Genomic DNA, 16,916 nt, shown 5'->3' with positions numbered 1-16,916 from the left:
GGACGTCTAAGGTGGCATCTCACCCAGGACAGTAAATCCCCCACGGGAGCGTCCAGTCAGGTGCTCCCTGTCATTACTCAGGGCAGGAGCGCGGGTCCCCGAGTTGTCAGATTATCCAGTCATCCGAGCGTGGTGAGAACAACCGTAGACATTTTTGCTTTTCACCGTTCGCTGCTTGGTTCAACTGTGCTTTGCAGGATCTCTCTCTTCCCCCTCTCCCTGCCTTATGACATCATGGGCAAATGATAGCTTTTCTATCATTTGCAGCTATTAAAAGCTCTGGTCTAATCTATTTTAGTTTAAACCTTCAATCTCCTGTACAATTTGAATCTCCTCCCCTCTCTTACCCCCCGCCAGGCTGCTTAGGGCTTGAAGCCCAGAGGAACTGCTGAGTTCCTGGGAATACGGAGCTGGGTCCCTTTGCTCCGGCCTCCTTGGAAGGGCACTCTTTAGAGGAAAACTGCAAGACAAGTATGTCTCACCTGGTGCTCTTGAAGCCTTCTCTGGGTTAACCGTGGCAAGCCATGGGTGTCCACTGATAGGCTTCCAAGCTGGAGTTGTGGGTGAGCACTCCCAGGGAGACGCCCCACTGCAGAGAGTTCCTGGATGGGAAGTTTGCGGCTAGACCCTTTGTTGGTCCATCGCCTCGTTCCTCTGTGTGCAGGGGTGAGGCGTGTTGGGGATTTTTCCTCTCTGCAGCCCTATTTTTTTGATAACATCAGCACAGCTCAAGTCCAGCTACCTGTGTAGTTGCCACACCCCACTGGAAACTCACTTCCTTATCATGCCAGATAGTGGCCCACCGGGGCCTCAGTGGTCCCCTTTCTGTGCTCAGCCACTTCTCTTTGTCCCGCTGCTCTGATAGGCACAGGGTTAGTCCCTCAGTCTGCTTTGTAAGCTTACAAAGCAGACTCTGAACTGGAGGACATGCCAGTTTCTCCCTCTTGTGGGCACTCCTGATCTTGGGGGTCCCCCTGTCCAGTTTGTAGGTGAAAACCAACTCCTTTCCCTCTGTTTGCCCTGATGACCTCGATTTTCCCCTCTCTTCTGAAAAGCACTCGCCTCCAGTGGCTTGATGGGCAGGCCCGGGAGACAGTGCCGCAGCCCTGAGGTGTGTGGGATGTGTCAGTGCCAGACGTTCTGCCCTTTGACCCCCAATGTCATGTAGCCTCAGATACGTTCGTCAGCAGTTTTGGGCCAAGAGTCTCCCTGCACATCCAGCTGCCATGCAGTGGGGCCCCGTGGCCCGGTGGGTTGTTGCTGTGCAGGATTTGCTTTTTCTTTTTTACTTTCTGACGTTTGTTTTTACTTTTTTGGCTCACTTCCTGGTTCCTGACTGGTAAAGTTTTAACTATGAATATATTAATTTATGACTAATTGTCTGATTTAATTACACCTTAGAGCATAAATAAAACTGAAGGGTAAAATTTGGGAAGGTTTTAATTTATCTGTTCTTCCCTCCTATTAGCTTTACTTAAATCCAAGCAGAAATACAGCTTTTGAACCTTTTTATTCCCATCTAAACAAACCAGTCAGTTAAATCTGCTAAATGATTTCTCATCAGGTGAGGATAAAACAACTTCTCTATCTGGAAACTTAAATGTTAATATTGGATTCAGTAATTAGGGATTCCTTAGGGCTTCGTTCAGGAAACACAGTAAGTCCTTATTTAGCATCGCTGATAGGTTCTTGGAAACAGCAACTTAAAGCAAAATGACATGTAACAGAAGCAGGTCCTCCAGTGTTTCAGTTCCACGTTACCTGGGATTGTTGTTTTAGATCAGAATGATGCTCCTTGAGGACCTGTGGTAGTTACTAAACACCTTCCATGTGTCAGTCATGCTAACAGGCACGGGACAAACAGTAAATAAGAAAGTGCCTGCCTTCTGGAGTCTGTTTCCCAGTGGGGGCAAACAGACAGGAAGCAGGTAGATAAGTAAAGGACCCTTCATCAGCAATAAATGCTAGGGATAGGATTGAAATAGGAAGATGGGAGGTGGCTAGGCTGCCAGGCCCATTTGCAGTTTTAGTTTGGCTTCAGGGCCTCCGGGTAGCCTAGGTGTTAAGTCTCAGTGCTGTCACCTCTGCCACCTGCGTTCCATCCTGGCCAGGGAGCTGACCCACATGACACAGCAGACCTCTCCTGTCTCCCCCGCTGCTCTCCTCAGCAGTGGATTTCAGTAGCTCCTCCGCCTGTTCTGCCCCCGACTCTGTCTCTGATGAATCCCCCCCCCCCAAATACTTCTGTCCTGCACGCCAGCTCTAATAAACAAACAAACAAACAAACAAACAAACAAATAAATAAATAAATGCCTTTTAAAAGAAGGCTTCACTGACAAGCTTTGGGTTAAAAGATCTGGAGTGGGGAGCTTGTGTGAACTAGTGGGTGTCCAGTGGACTAGTGGGTGTCCAGATGAGAGAGAGAAGGGGTGGGGCATTAAGGTAGGACCAGGGGCAGATGCCACCTGCATGTCTTTGAAGGGCTTTGCTTTTTACTGTGATAGAGGAGTTCACATTACAACAGTGATTCTCTTTTTTTAATTTAATTTTTATTTCCATTTCGGGGTTACAGTTTTGCTCTTCCATCAGTGCCCATGTCCCACTCACTGTCCCAAAGCAGTGATTCATGACCTGGGTGAGCATGCAGTTATCTGGGGAACTTTAAGAATGTGCTGATATCCGGAGATTCTGATTTAATCCCTCTGGAGGGGTCCTGACTAGGTATCGTCATTTTCAAAATATCAGGTAATTCTAACAGTCACAATTGAAGAGTTCTAAGCAAAGTAACAGCAAGTAGCCGGGGGTGTGGGCTCTGGAAGAGCGAGACTTCCCTGGTTTGTGACCTTGGACAAGTTATTCAAAAAAATACCCCGTGCCTCTGTTTTCTCATCTGTAAAATTGTTACCAGGATTAGATAGATTAGTGCTTATATGTTTAGGATAGTGCTTGGCAAGTAGTAAACCGTGAGTTTATTGCGTCAATGCTTGAAAATGTGTCTGTGCCGTCCTTTTGACTCCCGTGTTGCACAGAGCGGAGGGCGGAGGATGCAGGTGGCAGGGCCGGGCGGGCGGCTGGGCCGTGGCGGGCAGGCTCTGGGTCTCTTTTGAAGATGGAGCCGACAGGATTTGCTGATGGGTTGGGCATGAAAGGAGGGAGAAGTGGACTCAATCATGTGTGACTCCAGAGCTGTTTTGTCTGAACAGCTGGGAGAAGGGAGTGGCTGTTTGCTGGGAATGGAAAGACCAGAGGAAAGGCTTTCTGCGGGGAATATCTGGAACGCAGCTTAAGCTTGAGATTTGTGCTGAAAGAGTGTGTCAGCGTCGCGAAGGCAGTTGTGTGTAGGAGTCTGGCGTTCAGAGGGGTGAGCAGGCAGGACTGGGGGGAGCGGTTGGGAAGTTAGCAGTTTGTTCAGCCACAGGGAAGCACGACCATCTGGAGACTAAGTACCTGCAGCGAAGCAGGCCCAGGCCCGGCCGCCCCACACCCCATCATTCCTCTGAGGTTGGGAGCTGAAGTCTTTCTTAGGGATTCTGATGTGCTCTAGAATGAAAGATAATTCTTTTTTTCTTTTCTTTCTTAAAAAAGCTTTATTGAGGGCCCCCCTGGAGGCTCAGGGTTAAAGTCTCAGCACTATCAAGCTGTGGCCAGCCACTGTGCCATGAGTTCGATCCTCGGCCAGGGAGCTGCCCCACAGGGCTCAGCAGACCTCTCCTGTCTCGCCCTCTGCTCTCCTCAGCAGTGGATTTCAGTAGATCCTCCTCCTGTTCTGCTCCCCACTCTGTCTCTGGTGAATCCTCTCACTGCCTCCCCCTTACCCCCCACCTCTGGCCCACACCCCAGTTCTTGTGTGCATAAATAAATAAATCTTAAAAAAAGCTTTATTGAGATGATTCACCCATGTACAAGGTATACAAGTCAGTTATTTTTAGTATATTTGCAGAGTTACACGACCATCAGCACAATTTATGAATATTTTTTTCACCCAAAAAAGGAATCCTGTCTCCTCCCACCCCAGACATCACATCTCCCCCTCTCCCCTACCCCCAGGCAACCACTGACCTACTTCCTGAATTTAGTCTTGATGGATTTGCCTACTCTGGATATTTCATATCAGTGAAACCATGTAATAATTGTTTTGTTTAGAGAGCAGTGGTAATCATTAGTACCTCCTTTCTAGAGTCACTGGATACTAAGTCATTTGGTAAAGATGGGAGCTAGGAGGTCTTGCCATTGTAGAGACATTTTCCTCTATGTAATTAGTAAGAATAATTGGGGTGATATTTTCAGCTTGTATGAATATTCTGTTCCCTAGCAACCTGTTATCTAGTGGCTTTAGTGTTCATTGAAAGTCCTTGCTTGACTGCTACCTAAAGCCGTGCACGAAAACCAACTCAAAATGGATTAAGGAACTAGACATAAGACCTGAAACCATAAAATACATAGAAGGAAATATAGGCGAAACACTACGTGATATGCACATCAAAGACATCTTTACAGACACATCACCCAAAGCAGTGATAGTGAAGGCAAAGATCAACAGCTGGGACTACATCAAATTAAAGAGCTTCTGCACAGCAAAAGAAACAATAACAAAAACCAAGAGAAACCCCACCAACTGGGAGAACATTTTTGCACCCAACACTAATGATAAAAGACTGATCACAAAAATCTACAAAGAGCTGATGAGACTCAACCAAAACAAAGAAAATAATCCAGTCACAAAATGGGCAGAAGAGCTAAAAAGAAACTTCTCTGAAGAGGAAATGCAAATGGCCAACAGGCACATGAAAAAATGTTCAACATCACTTGTAATCAGGGAAATGCAACTCAAAGTACAATGAGATACCATCTTACACCAGTGAGAATGGCACATATTATAAAAACTAGCAACAAATGTTGGCTTGATTGTGGAGAAAAAGGAACTCTCCTGCACTGTTGGTGGGAGTGCAAACTGGTCCAACCACTATGGAGAGCTGTGTGGGGATTTCTGGACCTACTAAACATAGAGTTTCCATAGGATCCAGCAATTCCACGCCTAGGTATTTACCCAAAGGACACAGAAACATCAATTCCAAAGAGCACCTGCACCCCTATGTTATAGCAGCACTGTTTACAATAGCTAAGCTTTGGAAACAGCCCAGATGCCCAAAAACAGATGACTGGATCAAGAAGATGTGGTCCATATACACCATGGAATATTACTCAGCATTCAAAAAAGATAAACACATGCCATTTGCAGCAACATGGAAGGGATCATGCTCAGTGAAATAAGCCAGAAAGAAAAAGAAAAATACCAGATGGTCTCACTCATAGCAGGAATCTAGAAAAATAAGGGACCAGGAAAAAGAATAACTATAAGAAAGAAAATATCAAAATCAACAAACAACTATGTACCAGAGACACTCTGGGGGGGAGTGGGGGGCGGGGAAAGGAGGGCTTGGGGTCAAAATAAGGGGGTTGTAATTGTATGGGGAATATAAAAAATGAAATTTAAATAAGAAAATAAAATTAAATAAAAAAAAATAAAGCCAGCACCCCCTTGGAGTCAGGGAAAAAAAAAAAGTCCTTGCTTAAATCAGTGATATTGGGGTTGCAAAGTAATGATTTTCTATTATTCCATTTTCAAATATCCTAAATTCATAGTATCTCTAATTCAGATGCATTGTTAAAATTTTTCTGTTTGTTTATATTGTGAAAATCTTGGTTCCTAAAAACAAATAAATGCTTTATTTAAAAATGTCCTTTAATATTTAAAATATTTTTGAAAATATTTTATTTTAAATATTTAAATATTATATTTATTTTAGATATAATCCTGGCATCAGTATGTTTACCTTATCCTACAATGCTCAGAAATACTCAGTACATAAAATAATTTCAGAATTACAATACAATGTAGGCTTGCTGGATCATATATAATTCATGTGTGCTTTTGTAAATGGTGCCAGATTCACCTCATTAGTAATGTGCTGCTTTGCATTCTCACCAGCAATGAGAGAGAGTCCCTGTTTTCTTAAAATCTCACCAGTGTAGTATTTTGTCAAACGTTTCAATCTTTGCCAGTCTGATAGGTAGGACAAAGCATTTCTGTGTAGTATGGATTTTGAACTTTTCTGTTAGGAAGAATTGTGAGTATCTACCAAAGTAGGCATTCAACTGCTGTACATGAGGGGTGGAATCAATTTCCAGACTTCTGTTAATGTTATAGTTTGACCTTCCTCCCATGAATCATGAGTTCTCAATGGTGTTAATGAATCATTAAGTGTTCTTAATGGTGAATCTTTTCCACAAGTTTTTCAATTTATTTTGCTTGGATCCATCAGGCGGATCATTATCTATGGCAGCAATAATGTTACAGGGTGTATTTATTAAATAATGAGACATGAAAGTCAAAATTACTCCCTGGGCTGCGGAATGGATACTATATTAGGAGGCATGAAGACAGCTTTTATCTCCTTGTACATCTCCATCAGAGCTCCTGGGTGACCAAGTACACTGTCTGCGACTTAAATCCACCCACTGTCTCAGCACCTGACACTAGAGTCAGCCTGTCCTTAACAGCTTTTGAAGCCAGACATTGACTTTTCCTTTCTAGCTATGGGAGTCCTAGTAGGCGTCTTTCAATATCAGGCTGATTTGTCTGCATTGGAAATGTTTTTTAGTGTCACTGCCTTCATTAATTGACATCAGCACTTGCTGTTTCATTTTGTACTTTTTATGTTATGGAGATGACTTCCTTCCTTTAACCTCATGAACTGCTCTTTTAGTTTCTCACTTTTCATCTGAAGCTTCTCTCAGCCTTCATAGAATTGAAAAGTTAAGACCTTGTTACGGATTTGGTTTTGACTTAAGGGAATGTAGTGGTTGGTTTGATGTTCTATCCAGACCACTAAAACTTTATCCATATCGGCAGTAAGACTTTCACATTCTTATCAACCATGTATTCACTGACATACCATTTTATTTTTTTATTTTATTTATTTTTTTAAAGATTTTTTTGTTATTTATGCAAGAGATGGAGTACAGTTCAGAGACGGAGGAGGGTGAGAGGATCCACCAGAGACAGAGCGGGGAGCAGAAAAGGCAGAAGGACTGAAAGCACTGCTGAGGGGAGCAGCGGGCGAGACAGGAGAGGTCTGCCGCGCCATGTGGGAATCTCCCTGACTGCTGGGAATTGAACCTGTACTGCAGAGGCTGCGGACTGCTTGACAATGCTGTGCTCAACCCGCTGCGCCACTGGGGAGGCCCTGACATGCAATTTTAAATTTCCTTTGCATTTACAACTTGGCTAACTGCTGTAAGAGACCTGGCTTTCGGCTTATCTTGGTTTTCGTGCCTTCCTCACCAAGCTTAATCATTTCTAGCTTTTGATTCAAAGTGAGAGATGTGACTCCTTTCACTTGAAAACTTTGAGGTCATTGTGGGCTTATTAATTGGCCTAATTTTAATATTGTGGGATCTCAGGGACTAGGGAGGATCAAGGAGAGAGGGAGGGAGGGAGGTGAGAGGAAGGCCCATCAGGAGAGCAGACAGAACAGATAACAACTATTGTCTGATACGTTTGTTGTCTTTATGGTTTGTGGTGCCTCCCAGGCAGTTTCAGAAGTGGCAATAGAGATCATTGATCACAGACTGCCATGCAGAGATAATTTGGAAAAAATTGAAATATTGCAAGAATTACCAAAATGTGACACAGAGACACAAGAAAGCAGCTGCTATTGGAGAGTGGCATGCGTAGATTTGCTTGACACAGGTTTGCCACAAACCTTCCATTTGTTTTAAAAAAAAAAAAGGCAAGAACTGCACAATGCAGTGAAGCGAGGTGTGCAGCTATGGACAGACAATTTTACTGATCTTTTCACCCATATGTAGACATTTGGGCTGCTTCTAGTTTTGGGGCTATTATGAATAAAGCCACAATAAATATTTGTAAATTTAGTCTTAGCACACACATGTTTTCATATCTCTTGAGTAAATACGCAGGAATGGAGTGGCGGTGTTCCAGAGTGGGTGTACATGCAGTTTTATTGGCAGAACTTTTCCCGTAGTGGTTGTGCCATTTCCATCCACAATACCTGAATTCTGGATGTACAACATCTTTGACAGCATTTGACGTTGGCAGTGAGTGTGTGTGACATCTTTGCAAAAATTCGGGGTTATTCAGTGAGCCTTACCCTTCTAAAGTGTGTGGTTCTGAGCAAACATGTGCATGCATGGTGTCAGCTCCACCACAGTTAAGATAGTGACATGCACCCAAAAAATTCCCCTCATGCTCCTTTGTAGTCCCTCCTTTTCCTTGTCCTGAAGCCTAGCAACTCTGATCTGTACTCTTACTGGGTTTTTGTTTTATTTTTCAAATTTGCATGCAGTGATCTTTAAGGGCTTGGTGTGTGGGCCTGTGAGTCTTTTTTTTTTAAAGTATTTATTTATGCATACAAGAACTGGGGTACAGGCCAGAGATGTGGGCTGTGAGAGGATTCACCAGAGACAGAGTAGGGAACAGAATAGGCAGATCTACTGAAATACACAGCAGGAGAGGTCTGCTGCTCCCTGTGGGTCATCTCCTTGGCCAGGGATCAAACTGCTGTAGTGGCTGCTGATAGCTCCGTAGTGCTGCATCTTTTTCCTTTGGGCCACTGGGGAGGCCCCTGGGCCTGTGAGTCTTAACAAATGTGTGTGTCCCACCAATCTAGATATGGAACAGTTGAAGCTCTTCAAAAATTACCCTTTGAGTCAACCCCTTCACGACTCTCTCTTACCTACTTAGCTGTTTTCTGACCCTGTAGCTTTTTTGGTTTGCTTTTTTTCATTTAGCTAAATACATTTGATACTCATTATGTGTCAGTCGTTTGTTCCTTTATATTGCCAAGATGTGTATTCCATTTTAATTGGATCTAACAGTTTATTTACCAGTTGAAGGACATTTGGGTTGTTGCTGCTTTTTGCCAGTAGTGAATAGTGTTTGCTATAAACATTTACATACAGGTTTTTGTGTGAACATAAGCTTTTCATTCACATGTATAAATACTGAGCAGTGGCATCACTGGGTCATAGTACAGGGGCATGTTTGACTTTATATGAGACTGCTGGGGACCTCCCTGGTGACGCAAGGGTTAAGATGCAACCTATGAAGCAGACCTCTCCTGTCTTGCCTGCTGCTCCTCTCAGCAATGTGTTTCAGTCGATCTGCCTGTTCTGTTCCCCACTCTGTCTCAGGTGACTCCTCTCACCCTCCACACCTCTGGCCTGTACCCCAGTTCTTGTATGCATAAATAAATAAATCTTAAAAAAAAAAAAGACTGCCAACCTCTTCCCAAGTTGCTGTACCATTTTGCATTCCCACCAGCAGCGTGAGAATTCATTTGTTCTACATCCTTGCCAGCATTTGTTACCATCAGTTTTCTGTTTTTGTTTTAGCCATTCTATGAGGTATGTAGTGTTTTTATACTTTCCTGATTAATGATGAGTTTTTTAAAATGTGTCTGTTCAGAGTTTTGGCCCATTTTTCTATTTGTTGGTTTTGCCTTATTGAATTGTATTATTTTCTTGCTTGTTCTTGGATATCAGTTAATTAAAGATGTACTCAATATTTCCTCCCATTTTTTTTGCCTTGTCTTTTGGTTTCTGTCAAAGACTACATTTTAGTTTTGATTAATAATATACCCAGTGTATTAACCATTATATGGCTCAGACTGTGTCTTTTTTTTATCTTCACCCAAGGTCATGAAGACAGTCTCCTGTTGTTGTTTGTTTCTAAAGATTTATTTATTTATGCATGCATGCAAGAACTGGTGTGCAGACCAGAGGTGCAGGGGTTGAGAGGATTCACCAGAAACAGAGTGGGGAGCAAAACAGGAGGATCTACTGAAATCCACTGCTGAGAGGAGCAGCAGGCGAGACAGGAGAGGTCTGCTGCGCCATGTGGGTTAGCTCCCTGGGCAGGGATTGAACTTATGCAGCTGTGGCTGGCAATAGCTTGATAGCATTGAGACTTTAACCCCTGCGCCACCAAGGAGGCCCGGTCTTCTGTTTGTTTGTTTTTTTCCCCAAGCTTTATTGTTGCATAACTGATTGTTCTGATTGTTCCAACACTGTTTTTTAAGCAGGCTGTCTTTTCACTATGCATTGTCCTGGCCTCTTTGTTGAAAGTTAGTTGACGGTGTGTATAAGGTCTGTTTCTGGATGCTATTTTATTCCACTGATTTATCATATCTATTTCCTACCAATTCCGTACTGTTTTTTTGTTGTATCTTTATTGTTAAATCTTACAATCAAGTAGTATACGTGTTCCTGCTCATCCTTAGATTTACCTTCTCTCGATCATTTGTATTTCTATGTATATACTTCACTGTGTCAATGTTTAGAAACTGTCCTGCTGGAATTTGGATTACATCCATTATGTCAGTGCTTCGTTCCTTTCTCTGTGATTAGTATTCCATTATATGGATATAAAATGTTTTGCTTATCTGTTTACCTTTTGATGGGTCATTTCCACATTTTGGCCTTTGTGAGTAGTGCTGCTGGAAACATTCCCGTGTAAGTGTCCGAGTACCTGTTTTTCAGTTCCTGTGGGTAGATACTAGTAGTAGAAATCCTGAGTCATATAGTAATTTATATTTAACTTTTGAAGAACTATCAAACTGTTTTGCGCAACTGTTTTACATTCTACGAGCAAAGTGAGAGGATTCCAGTTTCTTCACCGTCTTGCCGAAATGTATTCTTTTCCAGCCATTCTGGTGGGTTGACGTGGTATCTCATTGTGGTTTTGATTTACAGTTCCCTAATGACTAGCGATGCTGAGTATATCCTTGTGCTCTGTTTGGCCAGGTCTATGTCTTTGGGAGAAATGTCTTTTCTAGTTCCTTGCTCAATGTTTTTAGTTGGGTGGTGGTTTTTGTTGGCGAGTTGTAAGAGTTATTTATATATTCAGGATACTGGACCCTTATCAGATTTATAATTTGCAAATAGTTTCTCCCGTTCTTTAGGTTGTCTTTATTTCTTAATATCCTTTAATACAGAGAAATGTTTAGTTTTTATGAAATCAAATTTATTTTTTCTTTTATGTTTTTGGTGTCATCTAAGAATTCATCCAAGATCATGAAGATTAACCCCTATTTTCCTTGAAGTTTTATATTGTCAGCTCTTCTTATGTTTAGATTGCTTATCCATTTCGAGTTAATTTTTGTACGTAGTGTGAGGGAGGAGTCCTGTTTCATTCTCTAGCATGTGGGTATCCAACTGCCCTGTTTGGTGAAGAGGCTATTCTTTCCATATCGTGTGATTTAGGCATGCTTGTTGAACATTAGTTGACCATAGATGTATGGGGTTTATCTCTGTGCTCTCAGTTCTGTTCCTTCAGCCTATGTTAGTCCTCAAGGCAATACCACACAAGCTAATAGTTGTGCTTTTTTAAAAATATAGTATATGTTAGCATAGCGTATTAATTCGTCAACATTTGATTATATTTTAGAGTTTTGTTTTAAACTTTGGGTTAGTTTATTTTATTTATTTTTTTAAAGATTTATTTATTTATTTGTACAAGCACTGGGTACAGTCAGAAGCGCGGGAGGGTGAGAGAATTCACCAGAGCCAGAGCAGGGAACAGAACAGGCAGACTGATGAAGTAGACTGCTGAGGGGAGCAGCAGGCATGGCAGGAGAGGTCTGCTGCGCCATGTGGGACCCTTGCCAGCGGTGGGGGATCGAACCTGCGCTGCAGAGGCTGCGGGCAGCTTCGCAGCCCAGAGCTCAACCGCTGCGCCACCAGGGGAGGCCCTGGGTTAGTTTATTGAAGAAATTGTCTCTTCTAAGTGCCAGGTTTATAATACTATAACACACGTACAAACTTTAAAAAAAAAAATGTATGCATGTAAGAGCTGGGGTGCAGGCCAGAGGTGCCTCAGGGGAGGAGGGGTGAGAGGATTCACCAGACAGAGTGGGGAGCAGAACAGGCAGATGGACTGAAATACACTGCTGAGGGGAGCCGTGGGGAGACAGGAGAGGTCTGCTGCGCCATGTGGGTCAGCTCCCTGGCTGGGGATCGAACTCTTGCAGCAGTGGCTGCAGATAACTTGACAGTGATGAGACCTAACCCCTTCCGCCACCAGGGAGGCCCACACACTGACAAACTTAATGGATCTTTTTTGTTTTAAAACTTTTGGTTTGTTCGACCATTTCTCTGGCTGTATATGGAGTAGTGATTTAGATGTGCAGTATGTACCAGGGTGTCTTCTGAGTGAAATTTTACTTTGGTTAAATTTACCTTTAACCTTTAAATGAAGAACTAGTTACAGAAAATCAACCTACCAAAAACTGGTGGTACTGGCAGTAGAAATGCCAGAAGAGGAATGATCTGCTGATTGACAGCATGTCAGAAAGGGATCATTTGCTATAATTTTGAGAGAAAAATGGCCGGAAAACTGCTTTTTACCCAAGTCCTGTTTTTTTTTTTTTTTTTTTTTTTAAAGATTTATCTATTCATGCATACAAGAACTGGGGTACAGGCCAGAGGTGTGGGGGGGGGTGAGAGGATTCACCAGAGACAGAGTGGGGAGCAGAACAGGCAGACTGACTGAAACACACTGCTGAGGGGAGCAGCGGGGAGACAGGAGAGGTCTGCTGCTACTTGTGGGTAGCTTCCAGGCCGGGGATCAGACAGGTGCTGCAGTGGCTGCCATAGCTTCGTAGGTTGTATCTTAACCCCTTATGCCATCAGGGACGCCCCCAAGTCCTGTTTTTTAATCTTTAATTAGTACAACAAAAATTTCAGTACTTGAGACTCAGGATATGACATGCCAGTGGAATCTCTTTTAGTCTGTGACTCTTTTTCTCTGCATTTATTTGCTGAAAAAAACCGGGCTATTTGTCCTGTTGTTTCCCACAGTCCGGCTTCTGCTGATTGAATCCCTGTGGGCGCGGTTTACTATATTCCCCTGTTAGTTCCTGCAGACTGGACGTTGGGCTTAGGGAGAGCTAGAGACTTGATCAGATTCAGATAGAAATTTTTTTGTTGATGTTCGCTTCTCTGGTGATGTCTGTGGCCTCCCTCTGGGGGCACGCAACTTGCTTCTCTCTCTCTTTTTTCCATTATGTCAGCTAATTTTATTTTGATTTTAGTTTTTAACAATTCTCAGAGCTTTCGAGGGCCAGGGTAGTATAGGGGTTAAGATATGAGCTAGGAGTTCCAGCGCCTGGATTCGTGTTTTGATTTATTACCTATGAGTTCTCGAACCTTGGACGCACGCTTCCCCTTCTGGGCCGTGAGTTTCTCATCGGCAGCAGCGCTCTGTGCACCTGTGTTTGTGCAGGCGCCTCTTTCCCTCTGCTAGTACACCTGCTTACTGAGTAAAAAGGAAAAGTTTCTTATCAGTGAAATGCGGATGGTGATGCCAACTCATAGAGTGGTTTTGAGAATTAAGTGGAAAAGAGTGTTGAAAAGAACCCCGCGTGGGACCTGTCCTAGAGCGAGGCCAGTGAGTGAGGGCTGTTCTTGTCGTCGTGTGAATTTTAGAGTAATTCTAAACCTGAAAGATTGTCTTGATTTATCAGTGAGGGATTTAAAGTTTGATAGTTTTGGGGCTCACTTGCGGTGGTTAATTATTAAACTGAGGTGAAAAGCACCGCTTTGTCCCCATTAGGGTATACAGTTCTCTTAGTAGCAGAAACATTAATTTTAATTTCAGAAGTGACTTTTGCCCATGCTTTTTGTGTGTTCATCTGAATGTTGGAAGATGGGCTCCTTGTTGAACAAACTGTATGTACCACAGCACATTTTATGCTCAAGTCCACTGAGAAATACTGTCGATGTCTTTATTTTACAGTGTAATGTTCAAGTTCAGAAATGCCTTATGTGGATCGTCAGAATCGCATTTGTGGTTTTCTAGACATTGAAGAAAATGAGAACAGTGGCAAGTTTCTTCGACGGTACTTCATCCTGGATACCAGAGAAGATAGCTTTGTATGGTACATGGACAACCCACAGGTTTGTAAAATCTGAGGACTGCCTTTCTTTGCAAGCACATGAGAGTTGTATTAATTCACGTCCTGACAGAATGTACAGCTGTTAGGACTGGTCTTCTCAACAGTGTGTGTTTGGGCATTTTTATTTCTACTGGCTGTGCTCTCCCTGGCCCTGCACGCCCCGAAGATGAAACTACACTTATTTGCTAAAAATGCATGCATGTATGTGTTTTTCCCTCTTTGGAAGAGAAACACTGTCTTTGTTATAAAATGCTCTAATTATTTAGGCTTAAGATGATAAGAGACTGGGCTAGAGCCTGCTCTGTTTTTTAAAGATTTATTTATTTATTTATTTACACAAGCACTGGGTACAGTCAGAAGCGCAGGAGGGTGAGAGAATTCACCAGAGCCAGAGCGGGGAGCAGAACAGGCAGAAGGAGCGAAGTACACTGCTGAGGCGAGCAGAGGGCGGCAGGAGAGGTCTGCGTGCCATGTGGGACCCTCCTCCAGTGGCCGGGGATCGAACCAGCTGCGGCAGCTTCGCAACCCGGCGCTCAACCGCTGCGCCACCGGGGAGGCCCGAGCCTGCTCTGTTTTAATCACCCTTACTGCTTGGCATATGTGGATTCTCTTCATCTTGCAGTGTCAGGCTTGAGTGCCCGCCGCTGTAGCGCCATTCCTGAAATTCAGTGCGCTTTGATTTCATTGTTGCCTTGCACAGCACTGGGGTAAATGTCAAATTAAAAACTAGAATCCTGGTTTTGAGATCTGTAAGAGTCCTTGGATGAGAGGTCCTCCTTCCAGGTAGTTTTAAGTTTTCTCTATCTGTGAAACGCTTCATTCAAGTTGAGATGTATGTTGAAAGGAAGTTTGTGTAAAGTAAGACCGGAGTCCCTGGGAAACCACTCAGCTGACCCGGGCTTCTTGTGCAGGTGAGAAAAGAAAGGTCAGGTTGTTGAGGAGAAAGCCAAGACTGCTGGAAGGACCATTGCATTGCACAGAGCAGGAGCTAGCGGTCCTGACAGCTAAGTGGAATTCTTCACTCCCTGACACTGATTTTTAGATCTATGCTAACGCATTTTTATTTGCTTATATTGAATTTGAGTTGTAAGGGACCTTAAGATTAATACAACCTCCTCCTTAATCAAGAAACCTACCCATCCCTGCTGTTCATCTTAGCCATCGTTTGAAACACACCTTGCTAAAAGGTATATTTGAGACAGCTTCTAGTATTATTTTTTCTGTGACACAGATTCTACTGCTTTTATTTTCTACCCATTTAAACCTACATCTGTCTTCCTGATTCTCTGTAAAGTAAGTTAAGTGCTGCATCTACATGCAGCCTTAAATTTTGGAGTGTGATTTATATTTTAATTCTGTTGATATTATATGAGCACTGCCTCTACAATTTTTCTTGCTAAGAACTGTCTATTCTCTATCTTTATCCTTATAGTGCCATTGACTCCCTGTTTTACTGGCTTATCTGGGTGTAACCAACTTTCTTGGGTGGTATAAAGCTGGCTCAGCAGCTACATGATTAATACTGTTATTTACTTGACCACAGTCAGTTGGAGAAGCAACAGGTCAGCAGAAAAATTTCATGTTTATCTTTTTTTTATACAAATCAGATTCCTCCCTCTTAATGACCCCATCTCTTTATCTGTGGCACAATACCCTTCCAAATGCTTTTTCCCGAGGTAGAAAGCAATTTAGTCCCCCTGACTCCCTCTAATTACTATTTACTAGTCTCAGTTTCTGGTTCTTCTCGCCCCAGCAAGCCGTTGCGTAGTTCTGCCCATGTTCTCTCCCTCTGTTGCTTTCTGTCCATGAGATCTGCTTGTCTGATCCATGCTTTCTCCGGAATTTCATTTAAAATTCCTTGATTGTTTTTCTGTCTTCATACATAATAGATTCTCCTCTGAATTCCTCATTAGTATTTCCCACTTAAACAGAGCGAAAGGGAAAAAAGTACAAATAGGGTATGTTCATTACACTGAGGGAAACGAACTTTGAATTCGGAACATGGGTGTGGTGCGTTGTGGAGGGAGCATGTCTGGATGGAGGTGGTGGTGACATTTGAAATTGACCTAGAAGGATGGCTGTGATTTTGGCTAAGAGGTGGAGTGTTCAGGGAACAGCAGGGCAAGAAATGGGCAAAGAGATAAAAGCAATCAAGCCTGTGACAGTTTTAGAGAACAGTGTCCCTGTGCTCTCGGCAGGAGAGTAGATGCTCATGTTCGCTCTCTGCCAGGTCTTGCTTGCGTGAACTTGTTTAAAGGCATCTTTCTGTGGTGGGATTAACGCGTTGGGTTTTCCGAATGTGGTGCAGGATTTTTAATGTGTTTCTATTCGGTTTGTTTTTACTCATTCCAACCAATGAGACTCTTACAGTCTTAATTTTGCCAGCCAGTATATTAGCCATCACTCCAGCTTTGTGTCACCTTTATACCTGTCAGTCCACATGCATTTCTTCATGGGAACTTTAGTAAAATAGGTTACTAAGATTATTATATGTTGAACCATATAAAATTGCCAATATAGATCATTTGATCTACAAAACGGCAATGTCATGTGATTCGGTCTAGTTGTTTTTAGGTTTTATACCTTGTTTATATTGATCATCATAACCCTTATGACAACAGATCAGTTTGGTTTACCTTTGTGTCAGAAGCCATTTTTCTTCTCCTATTTTTTTTTTTTAAGGTTTATTTATTTATGCATATAAGAGCTGGGGTACAGGCCAGATATGTAGGGGGGATGAGAGGATTCACCAGAGACAGAGTGGGGAACAAAACAGGTAGACTGACTGAAATACACTGCTGAGGGGAGCAGCAGGCAAGACAGGAGAGGTCTGCTGTGCCATGTGGGATGCTCCCTAGAGGGCTGGGGATTGAAATCATGCTGCAGAGGCTGTGGATTGCTTCATAATGCGATGCTTAACCCCTTGCACCACCAAGG

At 43.0% G+C, this 16,916-nt stretch overlaps 1 protein-coding gene across 12 annotated transcripts in view; it reads left to right on the top strand.

Annotated features, from left to right (window-relative positions):
* Nucleotides 1-13,839: 13,839 nt before the first annotated feature.
* PLEKHA1 (pleckstrin homology domain containing A1) overlaps nt 13,840-16,916 on the top strand; it is a gene marked incomplete at both ends in the record, with an annotated part of 40,158 nt that continues 37,081 nt past the window's right edge. For all 12 annotated transcript variants that reach the window (XM_084244573.1, XM_084244579.1, XM_084244576.1 and 9 more), the window contains one exon: nt 13,840-13,980. In XM_084244573.1, coding sequence (XP_084100699.1) covers nt 13,840-13,980 — 141 coding nt within the window. The remainder of the gene's footprint in view (nt 13,981-16,916) is intronic.

Source organism: Talpa europaea, assembly GCF_964194135.1.
Source record: "Talpa europaea genome assembly, chromosome: 10".
NCBI classification, from domain to species: domain Eukaryota; kingdom Metazoa; phylum Chordata; class Mammalia; order Eulipotyphla; family Talpidae; genus Talpa; species Talpa europaea.
This window is presented reverse-complemented; position numbering and strand designations above follow the sequence as displayed.